Source organism: Colletotrichum chrysophilum, assembly GCF_026319265.1.
Source record: "Colletotrichum chrysophilum strain AFK26 chromosome Unknown scaffold_12, whole genome shotgun sequence".
Lineage (NCBI taxonomy): Eukaryota > Fungi > Ascomycota > Sordariomycetes > Glomerellales > Glomerellaceae > Colletotrichum > Colletotrichum chrysophilum.
This window is the reverse complement of record NW_026517299.1, coordinates 344,349-356,806: the sequence shown is the minus strand read 5'-3', so window position 1 is coordinate 356,806 and position 12,458 is coordinate 344,349. Positions and strand designations below refer to the sequence as shown.

The 12,458-nt window shown below is 54.5% G+C and overlaps 5 protein-coding genes across 5 annotated transcripts; 3 read left to right on the top strand and 2 right to left on the bottom strand.

The window, feature by feature from the left end:
- Positions 1–1,986: 1,986 nt before the first annotated feature.
- Positions 1,987–2,692, top strand: NPC2_1 (Phosphatidylglycerol/phosphatidylinositol transfer protein; the record flags this gene model as incomplete). The annotated part of the gene is made up of 3 exons (XM_053175385.1): positions 1,987–2,195; positions 2,301–2,517; positions 2,573–2,692. The coding sequence occupies 3 exons, from the start codon at positions 1,987–1,989 to the stop codon at positions 2,690–2,692; spliced, it is 546 nt and encodes a 181-aa protein (XP_053040691.1).
- A 360-nt stretch (positions 2,693–3,052) lies between these two features.
- On the bottom strand, positions 3,053–3,594 carry VMA7 (H(+)-transporting V1 sector ATPase subunit F; the record flags this gene model as incomplete). The annotated part of the gene is made up of 3 exons (XM_053175384.1): positions 3,053–3,193; positions 3,250–3,384; positions 3,538–3,594. The coding sequence occupies 3 exons, from the start codon at positions 3,592–3,594 to the stop codon at positions 3,053–3,055; spliced, it is 333 nt and encodes a 110-aa protein (XP_053040690.1).
- Positions 3,595–4,066: 472 nt separating this feature from the next.
- On the top strand, positions 4,067–5,531 carry COL26b_002465 (uncharacterized protein; the record flags this gene model as incomplete). Its single annotated transcript, XM_053175383.1, has 2 exons — positions 4,067–4,312; positions 4,371–5,531. The coding sequence occupies 2 exons, from the start codon at positions 4,067–4,069 to the stop codon at positions 5,529–5,531; spliced, it is 1,407 nt and encodes a 468-aa protein (XP_053040689.1).
- Positions 5,532–6,272: 741 nt separating this feature from the next.
- On the bottom strand, positions 6,273–7,334 carry COL26b_002464 (uncharacterized protein; the record flags this gene model as incomplete). The annotated part of the gene is made up of 1 exon (XM_053175382.1): positions 6,273–7,334. The coding sequence occupies one exon, from the start codon at positions 7,332–7,334 to the stop codon at positions 6,273–6,275; it is 1,062 nt and encodes a 353-aa protein (XP_053040688.1).
- A 3,451-nt stretch (positions 7,335–10,785) lies between these two features.
- Positions 10,786–11,718, top strand: COL26b_002463 (uncharacterized protein; the record flags this gene model as incomplete). The annotated part of the gene is made up of 2 exons (XM_053175381.1): positions 10,786–11,279; positions 11,337–11,718. The coding sequence occupies 2 exons, from the start codon at positions 10,786–10,788 to the stop codon at positions 11,716–11,718; spliced, it is 876 nt and encodes a 291-aa protein (XP_053040687.1).
- Positions 11,719–12,458: the final 740 nt, after the last annotated feature.

Sequence of the window (12,458 nt, the reverse complement as noted above, 5' to 3'; positions counted from 1 at the left end):
GCGCAACTGCGCACCTTGAAATGCGACTACGCGCGGCGCCTTTGCGCATCTTTCGCTTTTGCTCTCACCATCTGGCGCTGCTATTGGAGCGACACGCCTCGGGTCCTCGATCCAGCAACGCCCTGGCTGATCCAACTGCACCTGTACAACGTAAAGGAGACAGTGGTGCACGCAGCGAGCGGCCTGGCCTCGCCTCGCCTCGAGTAGCCGTCGTGTGTTTCTTTTCTTCCTGCGCCCTGATCAGATCGACATGGGAAAGGGCGCTACTTGGCTTTTCGCCCCCGCCCGTCCTCCCTCCAACAACTGACAGTCAGCAGCCCAGGCAAAACAGACAAACAAAACAAAGAGTCGCGACTCTCGAACGCCCATCCGCCTCCAGCTGGCGTCAGGACTCCCGACATGATTCGCGGCCAGTGTTTTGTTGGCTAGGATCTCCCTGTCTAGCAATTGCATGCTCGAGGCCTAACAAAAAGTTTGCGACACTGATAGACCAGGCGACATGCTGAAGTGTCCGGTACTTGAAGCACCTACGGCCGGCCTACAGTCTGTACGGTGCCCTAATTTTCGTCCAAGAAGCAGGTTGGCCCATCCCTCGCACGTCTCTCACCATCGTCCACTGTAGCGGAAGCCCTTCCTGCGCTGGCTTCCCTGCACTCGACATAACTGTGATTGGGTCATGGCCGGATGGGCGACCATGCGACCCTAAAAAGAACAGCTTCCCATCGTGGGCAATGCATAAGGTGGGTGTGGCTCCTGCTGTTGTGGCTACCTTTTCCTCAGGTAATCATCCATGCAGCAGCACGCCTCTTGAATCGCGGGAATCTGGTTGTCCAATCACGAAACCTGCGCACTCGGGACTTGGAGATGGTTAGATCGGAAGCCGGGCCATGCTGCGCTGGCCCTGACACACCGAAGAGCTTGAGGAGGACAGAGCTTATGACTGGGGGAGAGGGAGGGAGAGACGCCTGTATAAAGAGAGGTAGGGGGAAAGCGTAGGCGGGCTACTTGGCTCTTTATGCTGATGTCGTTGACTGCCTGCTTGGACCTGTCCACGGGACCAGGACTCCAGGGATCTTCCAGCGATACCTGCACAGTCGAAACGGCCCAGCTGGTTTTTGGGACATGGCTCCAGCTGTCGCAAGGGCGAGCGCGGGTGGAGGCGAAAGCTGGCTGCTTGGATGATGATGAAGAGATTTCTATCGCGCCATCTTTGTCGCCCGATGCGGCTCTGACAGGTTGATAAGGATTCGTGCTTCAATTCGAACCATTCGCCGTGACAAAGTGCCATCCGCACAGAGGCTGCTGATCGTCCTGGAGATCAACTTTGTAGCTGCGCTGATAACGAATGCGATGTGGGATTTGAGGGGACATGCAAAAAGTGGAAATTCGAGATGGCTCGAGCGTCCCTGGCGTGCACCAACAAATCAAGGTACATGTTGGGGGACTGAATGCCATTGTTTACAGTCTTTTCGACTGTCGGAAACTTAGAAAAGCGTCGATTTGAAGTGACTGTATGCGCTCTGCTGATGTCTGGCAGCTTTTTGTGCATAATGATCACGATAATCACCACATCTCTCATCCAAAGAGCTGCTCTGTCGCAATCTGGCCCATGTATCTGCAGCACTCGTACCTTCATGTCGCCATGGTCGCTGTGGAGGGAAACGGCGCTTGTCCCAACCAAGGTCCACCCCGTGCGGCGAATCAGAGGCATCCTTGATTGCCCCCATGACGTTCTCCCCCGAACCCAGCCCCATTGCTCACCACCTGCCAACCACAGCCTCTTGCAGGAACTACTCCATCCATCTATCTACCCGCTACCTTGCTTGCCTCGCCAGCCATCTCTACAACGCTAAGCTTCGAGCCTCGGACATCGACGACTTCACGCCGAGCCATATTGCTAAACGTCGATTTCTCTCCCGTTCGAGCACTCGCAATTCTGCTCCCTTAGCAATCACCTACCGAGATAACAATAAACCTCTATTCGCGATGAGGTTCGCTACCGCCGTCATCGCCTTCCTCTCCGCCGGTCTCGCACCGGTTGGTGCCAGCGTCCTCGTCCAGAGAGACCAATCCGTCATCGTCAACGAGGCTTCCAAGGTCCCTGGCGAGTCTCCTCTGGAGTTCTGCGATAAGGACCACAGCAAGGACGTCGTCTCCATCGAGAGCGTCGACCTTTCCCCCAACCCTCCTCAGGCGTACGTCCCGTTTGCCCTGCGTACATCACCCAACGATGTTGGTGATGATGACGCACTACAACCACCCGCATCGTGAAACAATCGTTAGCTAACATGGCGTTTCAGTGGTAAGGAGCTCATCATCAAGGCTTCCGGTACCGTCAAGGAGACCATCGAGAAGGGCGCCTACGTCCTCCTGCAGGTCAAGTACGGCCTGATTCGCCTTATCAGCACGAAGGCGGACCTCTGCGAGCAGATTGAGAACGTCGACCTCGAGTGCCCCATCGAGAAGGGCGTCCTGAGCATCACCAAGTCTGTCGAGCTTCCCAACGAGATTCCCTCTGTGAGTTTGACCCTGCTTCTGGCTTCTGTCGCCCCGTTGCTGAACGAACATACAGGGCAAGTACACCGTCTTCGCTGATGTTTACACCGCCGACGACGAGCCCATCACTTGCTTGACCGCCTCTGTCGTCTTCTCCCGCAGCCAGAAGAAGAGCTTCTTCAGTCTCGAGCTTTAAAGTAATAATCACAAGCATCACGATGGTTTCACGATGACGGAGTATGAGCATGGGTTACAGTTGCACGTAGCGATACGCATCCAGATCGACGTTGAGGGGACTTCCATATCATAGCTCGGCCTTGGCATTAGCACCTTGGAACACTTTGCCACTCAAACAGGGTGCTTCTTCTGCCTTTCAAATGGTTTTTCTGCGTAGGAGTGTCGGCATAATGAGGTACAAAGGGTAGCGAGTGCTAGACTGATAGCTCTCGATTTATTTCATGACAGACCAGCCTGGTCCGTCCATAATCTGCATTCTCTACCCCCATAATAACGATTCTTCCAATCTCGATTACTCTGAGGTGACACGAGCGCACATTTACTCGCCAAACAACCTGCGCACTCTGCGCAGAACACTGTCCTTCTCTGGATCGTACGGGTGGTCCTTGGACGGGATCTCGAGGACGGTCGGGAATGCGGCAGTGTACGTATCGATACGGTGTCGTATGCGGTCGGCAACCTGTCCTCCTGTCAACTATGACCTTGCGAAGCCTTCCTGTTCTCGATGCAACTGACGTGCTGGTTAATCAGAACGATGCCAATGTCCTTCCTTGTGGTGAACGACTCGAACGCGGACTCGATCGCAGCGGTGTCGGTCTTGCTGTCCACGACCAAGAAGTTCTTCTCCTGGTCGGCTCCCGTGCTAACGTGCTGCACAATCCATCAGTAACCGTCGAGCCGAAGCTGTCGCTCTTGCGAGGGGGCGTACTCCAATGCCTGCGAGGAGGAGGCCGGTGACCGAGTCCTGTCGAGGCCGTTAGCAAAGACAATCGCAGAGATGTCATCGTTATCGGTTCATCTGACCTCGTCGCCAATGACAGCGAGGAACTGCCGGTCCTTGTAGTCTGCTTGTGAAGCCATCCTGGCGGGTGACTTGATGCGGGTTGTAGGAGAGCTTGCGATGCCCAGGAGTCGGCGAGCGGATTGACGTACTGCCTTGATTACCTACTGCGGCGGCGGAACAGCCACAGACGGCACCTTGCGGGGAACTGTTAGCGCTTCGCCGCCAGGTACTGCCTGCTGTAGCACAGCGCTACTAACAGCCACTGAACCTTCCAGTGAACCCCACTGCAGCAGATACGTACCTGCCTCCCGACGTGGACATCCAAATTGGGGCCTGCCTAACAGAGGGTACCTTACCCCTGTCAGAAGCTCCTGCCTGGCGGGACAACATCCCCAAAAATCAATAGACCCAGACTTCTTTGTAAACAATTTCAACCAGCGACAACAACCACCTTCGGCCTCGTCGCCCCCTCCCTTCGACCCCTTCCAGACCATCAATCATCAGATCGACGGATTCGACTTTGCGCGCCGCAATCGCGAACCCGACGAGATGCCGCGCCTTGTGAGGAAGAAGCCGCTTTCCGAGCGCGTGAAAGCGTGGCTCAACCCAATGGATACTCTGCTATGGTTGTCTGAGGAGTTGGAAACAAGAGACTGGGACTCGAAGGCACTGGGGACGCAACTCGGGCTTGGATTCAACTTCGTCTTTCTTCTGGCCAGAGCTAATAGCCTCACCTCGGAAGTTGAGGACGATGTATTCAACGACGCGGGTTCCGGCAGCTTCATCACCTTCGTGGTAAGTCACAAGTATTACCGTATGACTGCCGCATCGCACAGGCTAACATGTCTCCCAGATTCGCCCGCTCGTCTGGATTCTGGGCGTTCTTTCCTTTGCCAACGCCTTTTACGCGATGACCCGAACGAGGCAATACCGGCTGTTCCAAGTCAACGTCGATGACAAGCCGCATACTCCCTCTGCGCAACGAGTCAAGGCCAACCTGGATCCGTCCGCATCCTCCCCTCTCCGAAAACTTGGAAACCTATTGGTGCCTGAGACTGCTGAGTCGCGAGCTCATCCCGATCAAGTTCATGACGTGTGGGAGCTGAGCGTTTGGGATCCCCTGCCGGTTTCCTTGCAGCTCTTCTGCCTCTTCAGCCCTGGTCACGTCCTCGTTTACATGATGTTCCTGCCGCTGGTTCCCTTGGATCCTCGGCCTAGTGTGACTGTCTTCAACTGCATCGTGTTGCAACTCATTCTCTCGGCACAGCTCCTTTTCGTCCAGTCTCGGTATGCCCAGCAGATCAAAGACACGGCCATCATCCACAAGGAAGTCCTCCACGAGTACGATACGAAGTTTGTTCGCCCGCGTCTTCACCCGGTCGTTCGCGATGTCGGTACGCAGTGCTCTCCAGAAGAATCGAAGGATGAGGAGTCCTTCGTCGAAGTCGGCACTCCTACTACCCTCATCAAGAAAGAATTTGTCACGACACCCAACCCCCACGTTAAGCAGGACGAGCCTGTGTACACGCCACCGACCAGCAGTTTCGCTTCTCGCCTGTTCACACCCACGACGAGCCGCCGCTCTGAGGCCTTTACGCCAGTCCCCAGCACGAGATCGGTTCGACAGAGCCTGCCTACCGGGTATCAATCCACTTCCACCTCCACGTCGAACATGGCCGCAAACACCGGTTCGACAAACTTTGGAGGCAACATGGGGGTATTCACCCACGCAAACTCGCCCTTGAAGAAGGCAACCAGTCTGCACGACGTGAACCAGGCTTTCATGTCTCCTCGCAATTCGCGGGAAATGGCGGCGCTAGAGCAGCGCAGGGGAGGGAGCCCGGTGAAGGCTGGAAGTCCGCTTAAGCAGTCTGAGACAAGAAGGTCCACAGGCTCCGATGCTCTCGGGAACAACATGAACTCGGCTTCATACAACCCCTTTGCCAGCGCGAAGAGGAATAGAAGTCTGCAACAAGGAGAACGATACCCGTCAAGGTGGTCAGGGTTCCACTAAGGGAGACTGAGAGAAGGACATACACTGCATACATGGGAGCGAAATTGCTTCAGCGGACTTTGCTTTTGCTTGATGGCTCCGAGTTGTGTATACATTAGCAGCATATGGCGGCGTTGGGTTTGGGCGGCGGGCGGTCATTCCGGGCTGGCGTTTCTTCTTATTAGACCCATAATTCAAATTTCAGATTATACATAACCTTGCTTGGTTTTCGTGTCGTACTCTCAGCGTTAGTGATAAACAACAGCCACTGCCGGGTAATTCTGACATGCCAGTTTCTCGGAGGAGTCTCATGCTGTGCAAACTGTAATTCAGTGCGGGCTCTGTGTTGTAGCAAGTGTATTAATCTGAGACATGTCCCCTTTCCATGATTCATCCTCGTCGTCGTGAATGGCAAGCGTTTGCTGCAAGACCTCGTGGCCCTCGCATCATTGCCCGTCGTCCATCCAATCCCTTATGTCGTCCTGACCTCGTTGCCACTCGTCCATCCAATCCCTACGTTCCGTCTTATCAGATTCCTAAACCAACACATGGTAATTCCCTCCCATCATCCAAGTCCATTTCTGGTTGTACAAAGTACGATGACTTGGGATTGCCATCTGAATGTTAAGCCATTAGCCTACGGCTCCGTGAAATAGGAAAAAAGACATGATAAAAGGAAGAAGGTACTTGCCCTAATGCAAAAGTCCAGTGTTTGTCTGGATCTCCGAAAGTTGTAGCCATGCAGTTTGCTTGAGACACCCTTCAAAGTAAATCGACCGATTGGTCGTAGACGTCGCGTATGGCTTCATCAAAATCCCAAGCGGAGTCATACGTCGGTCCAGGCACAACCTCCACAAAGTCGTCGGGGTTTGCCTCCAAGTCCTCGAATTCTTCGTCACAGTCTCCGGTCTCATTCTCTGGTTCTTGCTGGTGCCAATCTTCCTGACGCGGCGCCAGCAGTGCGTCAGCCGGCAGCTTTCTGTTGCAGCACTCCTCGGTCCAGTTGCCAGCCTCATACTCAACGAAGATCTTTGCATATAGCTTGAGACCAGTGAACTCCTTCAGAGCAGGGTCCCAAGCGTTTTCCTCGTAATCGTGAGGGCCACGTGGGTATTCCTCCCGGAAGGATCTTCGTCCATGTATGTCGAGTTCTTTGCGGAATCTTTCCATATACCACTCCACGTGTTCAAGAAAATCATCACCCTCGCGCCATCCAGTGATTTCTCTCTGCCATGCAGGGGTGTGAATAAGATTGCGCAGCTTGCATCGGCGCTTAGGGGCCTCAAAGGCCTCTTTGGTCCAACCATTGAAGTCGTCTGTCGAAGAGCTCACAAAGACTTGCGTGATGGTCTCTAACTCACGGAGGACGTCGAAGATGGTGTCTGTGATTATGCCGGGGAACTCTCGAGTCGCAACAGCCAAGTGACGGACTTCCCAGAACATTGAGTCCAGGCCAGGCTCATGGGCCAAGCAGTCGATGACAAGATTGCTGTCATGATTGTCCTGTAAGTTGGCTCGAGTGCAGAAAAGAGTGTCAAAATCCGGCTGGAAAAAGCGGAATGGGACACGCGCAGTTGTGCCTTGGTGAGTGGTGAATCGAACGCCACTCAACTTGAAGTTCTGGGCGAATGCTCGGGACTCCTGGCATATATGCATCAAGGTCGGGTAAGCTGTGTACACAATGAAGAGTTTGCGTGGGTACTGCCAGCTCTTCTTGAGCATGCCGGGGTGCGCAATGCACACTTCCGGTTCATCCTCCGGAAGGGCGAACTTCCAGATGGCGTCGCGCAGCTCCATGGGAAGCCTCTGAAAATACGTGAACATTTTGTTGCTCTTGTTGAGAGGCAGGTTCTTGTTGTTACTCAGTTGTAATAGCGCATGGCTGGTGAGATGGTTTGGGTTTGGGTGGTGATGGTAGAGATTTGTGTGGGAGAAGAAGTGTTGCGAATAGAGAAGGTGTAGAGTGAAGAGTGAAAAGTTCGAAGGGTGAGGGAGAAGAAGAACTGGTTGTTCTTTTGCTGTTATATGTCGCGACAGCCACAGAGGAGGAAGGCACAGTTCCAAGAGGAAGGAGAGAACGCTCCGTCCCTGAGCATCAGTCCTCAGTCCTAAGGCCGCTAGGACAATGATTCAAATTGTTGAAAATTAGCTGCCAGTTATTTGGTAGTTGCGTTCCATTCATAGTTATTGCCATCAGCTTCGTTGTCTTCATACTCCTGCAGTTGAGGCTATCGTTGTCTGGGGTAGTTCCTGCCACTTTGGGAAACCGGGATATCCTTCACTCAACCTGGTCCTTGCACACGGGTTGACTACGTCTCTGCAGGACATCCCCGGCGACATTTACATGGTTCTGGGGACACCTCAAAATTGTTTGTTTACTTTCTATCCTACAGCATTTCTATCCCGCAGCACCCCCGGCCAACGATGTCAGTCCACTCGGCCCCAGACTCTGACCAGCAAATCTCACCATCGTTTCGTGTCTTTTCTCGACAGCCTGGGAATGAGCGGTCAGAGGACTCGGTTCACAAGCCGACTTTTAGCTCTCGTCTGAGGAGTCTTTTGCCCAGCTACCGGGCTGAGAAGGGCGGCACTCTTCGAGCCAAAGGATACTAGGAGACCAGCGAGACGCAGAAGACGAAGACTCGTCGCTCCCAACGCGGCTCGTCTCGAGTTGATCAAGGCTCCGACCACATCTCCAACTTGAAAACCGCGGAGACAGTTTCTCATGAGAAAGGTCGCTCTGTCGAGTCTCGTCGTGAGGAGGGTGGTACTAAAGCAAATACCACGGCAACCAGGACGACCCGAGCCGAGAGAAGCATCGAGGAACGCCGTTTAGTCCATTCTCAGCGGAGACTCCTCAAGGAAAGCGGCGACTATCTTGGGGTCCAGGGATTCAACCCCGACACAGGGGAATTGGACATCATCACACCCTCCACGAGCAGCTCCGCAACTTGGGCACTCGACCCGAAATTAGCCTCGTTCCAAAAGACGCAAAGAAAGCCCCTCGATGGCCGCAGAGGAGCCACAGTTCTGACGGAAAAGGACACGAGAAGCGTCTTGGACCGAGAGAAGGAACGATTTGCGCGCAAAGATCGAGAAAAGGAGGAGCTTCGCAGAGCTCAGGAGAAAATACATTGGAATCGAAATCGTCAGCAGTGGTCATCTGCACAAGAACCCAACCTCAGTCCTATAGCGCAGTCATCGGCCGGCATGTCGAATCACGGTAAGCCATCAGTGACCCGACTGCACTGAGCTGAGGTTGTCATAACATCGTCTTTTGCTAAATCGAATGACAGGTTCAGACAGGAAAGACGAACGGCCTATGCCGCAGCCACAGAGAGTTAAGGAGCTCCTTGAACCGGTTCGGAGAAGTCCTCCACGTCCTCTGGTACCTTCAGGCCCTCCCGGTCCGTCAGGTCTCAAGTCTCACCTGCCGAAGCATGTACTCATTGACGACGATGCCGGCTCTTCAGATACAGTACTGCATGGCGAGGGGAGCAACCACCCTTTTCCTGGTGCCCGCCAGCTCAGAGGCAACGAGATATCCGTCGGCTTAATCAATGCTGAAAGACCTCTTCCCGCCCTCCCGAGAGAGGACCAGCGCCAAAAATCCGGAGTGCCCGAGTTGCATATCACACCTCCTTCAGCCTACCCAAGGCCTCGAAGTTCTACCCAGACCACCAGACCGGGGGGTTTCAGCAATGTGCCCATTACGGATTCTTTTTTAGGCCAACGGCGCCCGGGGCCAGTCAAACCGGCAGACGAGCAAGTACCCCTGGACGCTTCCAGCCAGACGGCGCCATCGAGCGTCGAAAAGAACGTTTCGCCAGGACACAATCCCTTGGGAATCCTCTACCAGAAACATTCGAGACCAACGGTACCAGCAATCGACACACAGATAACCTCGGAAGGCAAACATGCGGACAAAGTCAGCGCCAAGCCCCTATCGACCAAGAACGGCGAGGCGCGACTCAATTACCTCCAGTCATGGGAGCAACAAGGCGACCTGAAGAAAGAATGGGATCCCCTGGAATCTTGCGAACTGGCGGATCTTTCACTACAGCAAGAGACAGAAGGACGGGCTCACATAACCGCAGTAAATCCGTCCGATTCGAGGATGAACAAAGTCCCGTCTCCCACCAACGAAGCTACAGCGACTTCGTCCCGGTTAAAGTTATGGTCGATATACCAAAGTCATCCGGCAAGCCCAAAGGCCATGAGCAGGGAAGAGAGGGTCGAGGCATCGGTTCGGGATCTGCTGGACAACCATCATGGCATGACAGAGTTCAAGTCAGCTCAAGAGAACCAGTTTCTGACAACACAAGTAAGGCTACAAGGCGACTCGGCAACGGAAGTACATCCAGTCTGGGCCGCAAATCAGAAGAAGGCGGACGTGATGGCCGACGCTGCTCTCACACCCATCACCACCACTACTGGCTTCGACCAAAGTCTTGGTACGCCGAGCCAGTGCCGAAGGCCCACAAACCTCGAGGAGACACCGGAGAACGACAATTGGAGCGTAGTGGCACATCGACACTCAAGTCGACGTTTCAGCGATCAGATGTCAACGTCGACAGAAGACATATCAACGACATCAATTCATTACAGATTCGACAGCCAAGCGCAGGTTCTTCAAAAGGACCTCCCAACAATGTCCCTTCGATACCAGCACAAAAGCCCGACGCCAGCGCCAAGAGAGAACACAGCCCTTCAATGCCAGTTCGATGGCCCAGCGGAGAGCATGACAGAAGAGGCCCCGACAAGTTCGGCACGCCACCAAGGCGCGAGCCAAATAATGGCAAGAGAGAAGGCAGTGGGACCAGTTTGTTACCCACCCAGCGAGCGCACCTACAAAATCAAGACAGACCGCCCATCAAGACCGGACCGCCACCAATCCAGCCTCCCCGTGATGAAATCGAGAAAGGACGGCCCAAGACTGCTGGGAAGTTCCCGAGCCAGCAACCCAACGCCGTCGCCGAGAAAAGAAGGCCAGACGGCATCAGTTCGGTACCGCCTAGGTTTCCAGGGGCTCAGCCAGGACCTGGCTTCGACAGACCACGGCTTCAAGAAAACTCTACGAGGGCCTGCGACCCAACAGGCGGCCGCGAAATCGTCTGTGAGCAGTTCCCCTACCAGCGACAGCCCTCAGGCAAACTCAACGGACAGCTCTGTCACATCACTCACGTCCACGTCTATGTCACACCCGAACGAGTTGAAGGAAGCCGCCCAAGACAACCTCAACCAAACCTTATGCCTGGAAGCGGCCAGAACCGCAATGGTAGAGTCGGGCAACAAGATGGTGGAAACTCTGAGAGACCATCGGTTGAACAAGGACAGCAACTCAAAGACTTCAGGCCTGAGGAACTTGCCTGTCGATGGCGTACTCAGGGCGAGGTTGAGAAATGGTCTCCACCTCGTCAGAGCAGCCAACAAGAGCAAGGCAATTTGGAAAGACATCATGTTGAATGGCGCGGTTTCGGACATGGTCAAAGATGCAAAGACACTCCGGCTAGAGACGCGAGGCGATTGCAACATGAGCGGGGCAGTCTTGAACAGCAACGATATGCGGGCCGCGAAAACGGAGACGGTGAAGAACAGGACCCTGCTCCAATTGGACGGGGCGAACGACGTCGACTATACATATCAATTGAAGACGGACCAGCACGAAGCCGACGTGATCAAGCAGAAGGAAGTGAACAACTCCAGTCAGAAACAGCAACAAATTCTCATCGACCAGACGAGGCCCGCCAACGTCAATCCGAAAAAAGCGTGCGATTCCAACCAGAAAGAGGCCTGCAATACTCCCAAAACGACACAGCTACGCAGTCCTGTCAATCAAGCCGATCCAGCCATGTTGAAGACTGGCTGCAGCATGTCGACAGCCCACGAGGTCGACAAGTCCGAAGACGGCGTCATCGAAGGTCGTTTGCGAAGGGAGGAGTGGCATAGACAGACACGGAAATACGCCACTCAAGGCAAGCAGCTCACGATCAGCCTAGTTCAACTGTACTGGGAAGTCATATCACCATGCTTCGTTCCGACATCGCCTCTCCGGCAGAGACTGGACAGCAGCAAATCCACATGGACGGACGTTGGAATACTTGTGCTGGCGTTGATCGGCGGTTTCATGTTATTGGCGGTAGCAATCCGGCTGTCACAGGGAATAGCATGGATGATGCGGATGATGCGAAGCATCCTGGGGATTTGAAAGGCAAGCTGGGGAGGTTTGATTGCGATTCTCGGTTCCTGGCAGCCGACCATGACGAAAAAGGGAGGTTGTGGAGAGAAGCTTGGCGTTCGAGCCCAACCAACCGCCGATCGGCGCAGTAGGGACCGGGTTGGGTGTGCGGCCCTGCCACGCCGTACATCGGCTGGGTTGGGGGAGAGGGATTTGGTGATAAGGCAAGGCCGAAAGCGCAGCGCTCAATGATACGAGACTGACGGCCGCTGTTTGAGCTCGTGTGGGGTAGCGGTGCGGGACAAGCATGCATCGGGATAGGAGAGTGGTACGGCTAACCAGTAGTGTTGAGGCAGATTGAGGATACAAGTATTGATAGGTGGCATGGCTAGTACTCATTAATCAGTGTTGTGCATCTGGCAGCGGGCGTCCGGGAGTGCGAGGTGCATGGTCTATTCGGCACCTCGGGTGTAATCGTCGAGTTTTGTGTCGCGGCCTCCGGTTTAGCCTGGGACGGGGTGTTGGGATCACCGCAGGAGCCGCCGCCGATGCGGTGAGAACTTGATGCTGGGCAGGCAGCTGGCAACCTGCAAGTGGCTGCTGAGAGGCCGTCCGTCACCGTTTGGTCGGCCGGCGCCGATCTAGGCGTTCGGCGGTGGTTGTAATGCAGTTCTGCAGCGTCATCATCGAGTAAGCGATGAACGTCGGATGTTGCATCCATATGTGGGATGGGATTGTTAATCCGCGCGTACACAGCTGCTTGCCAACAT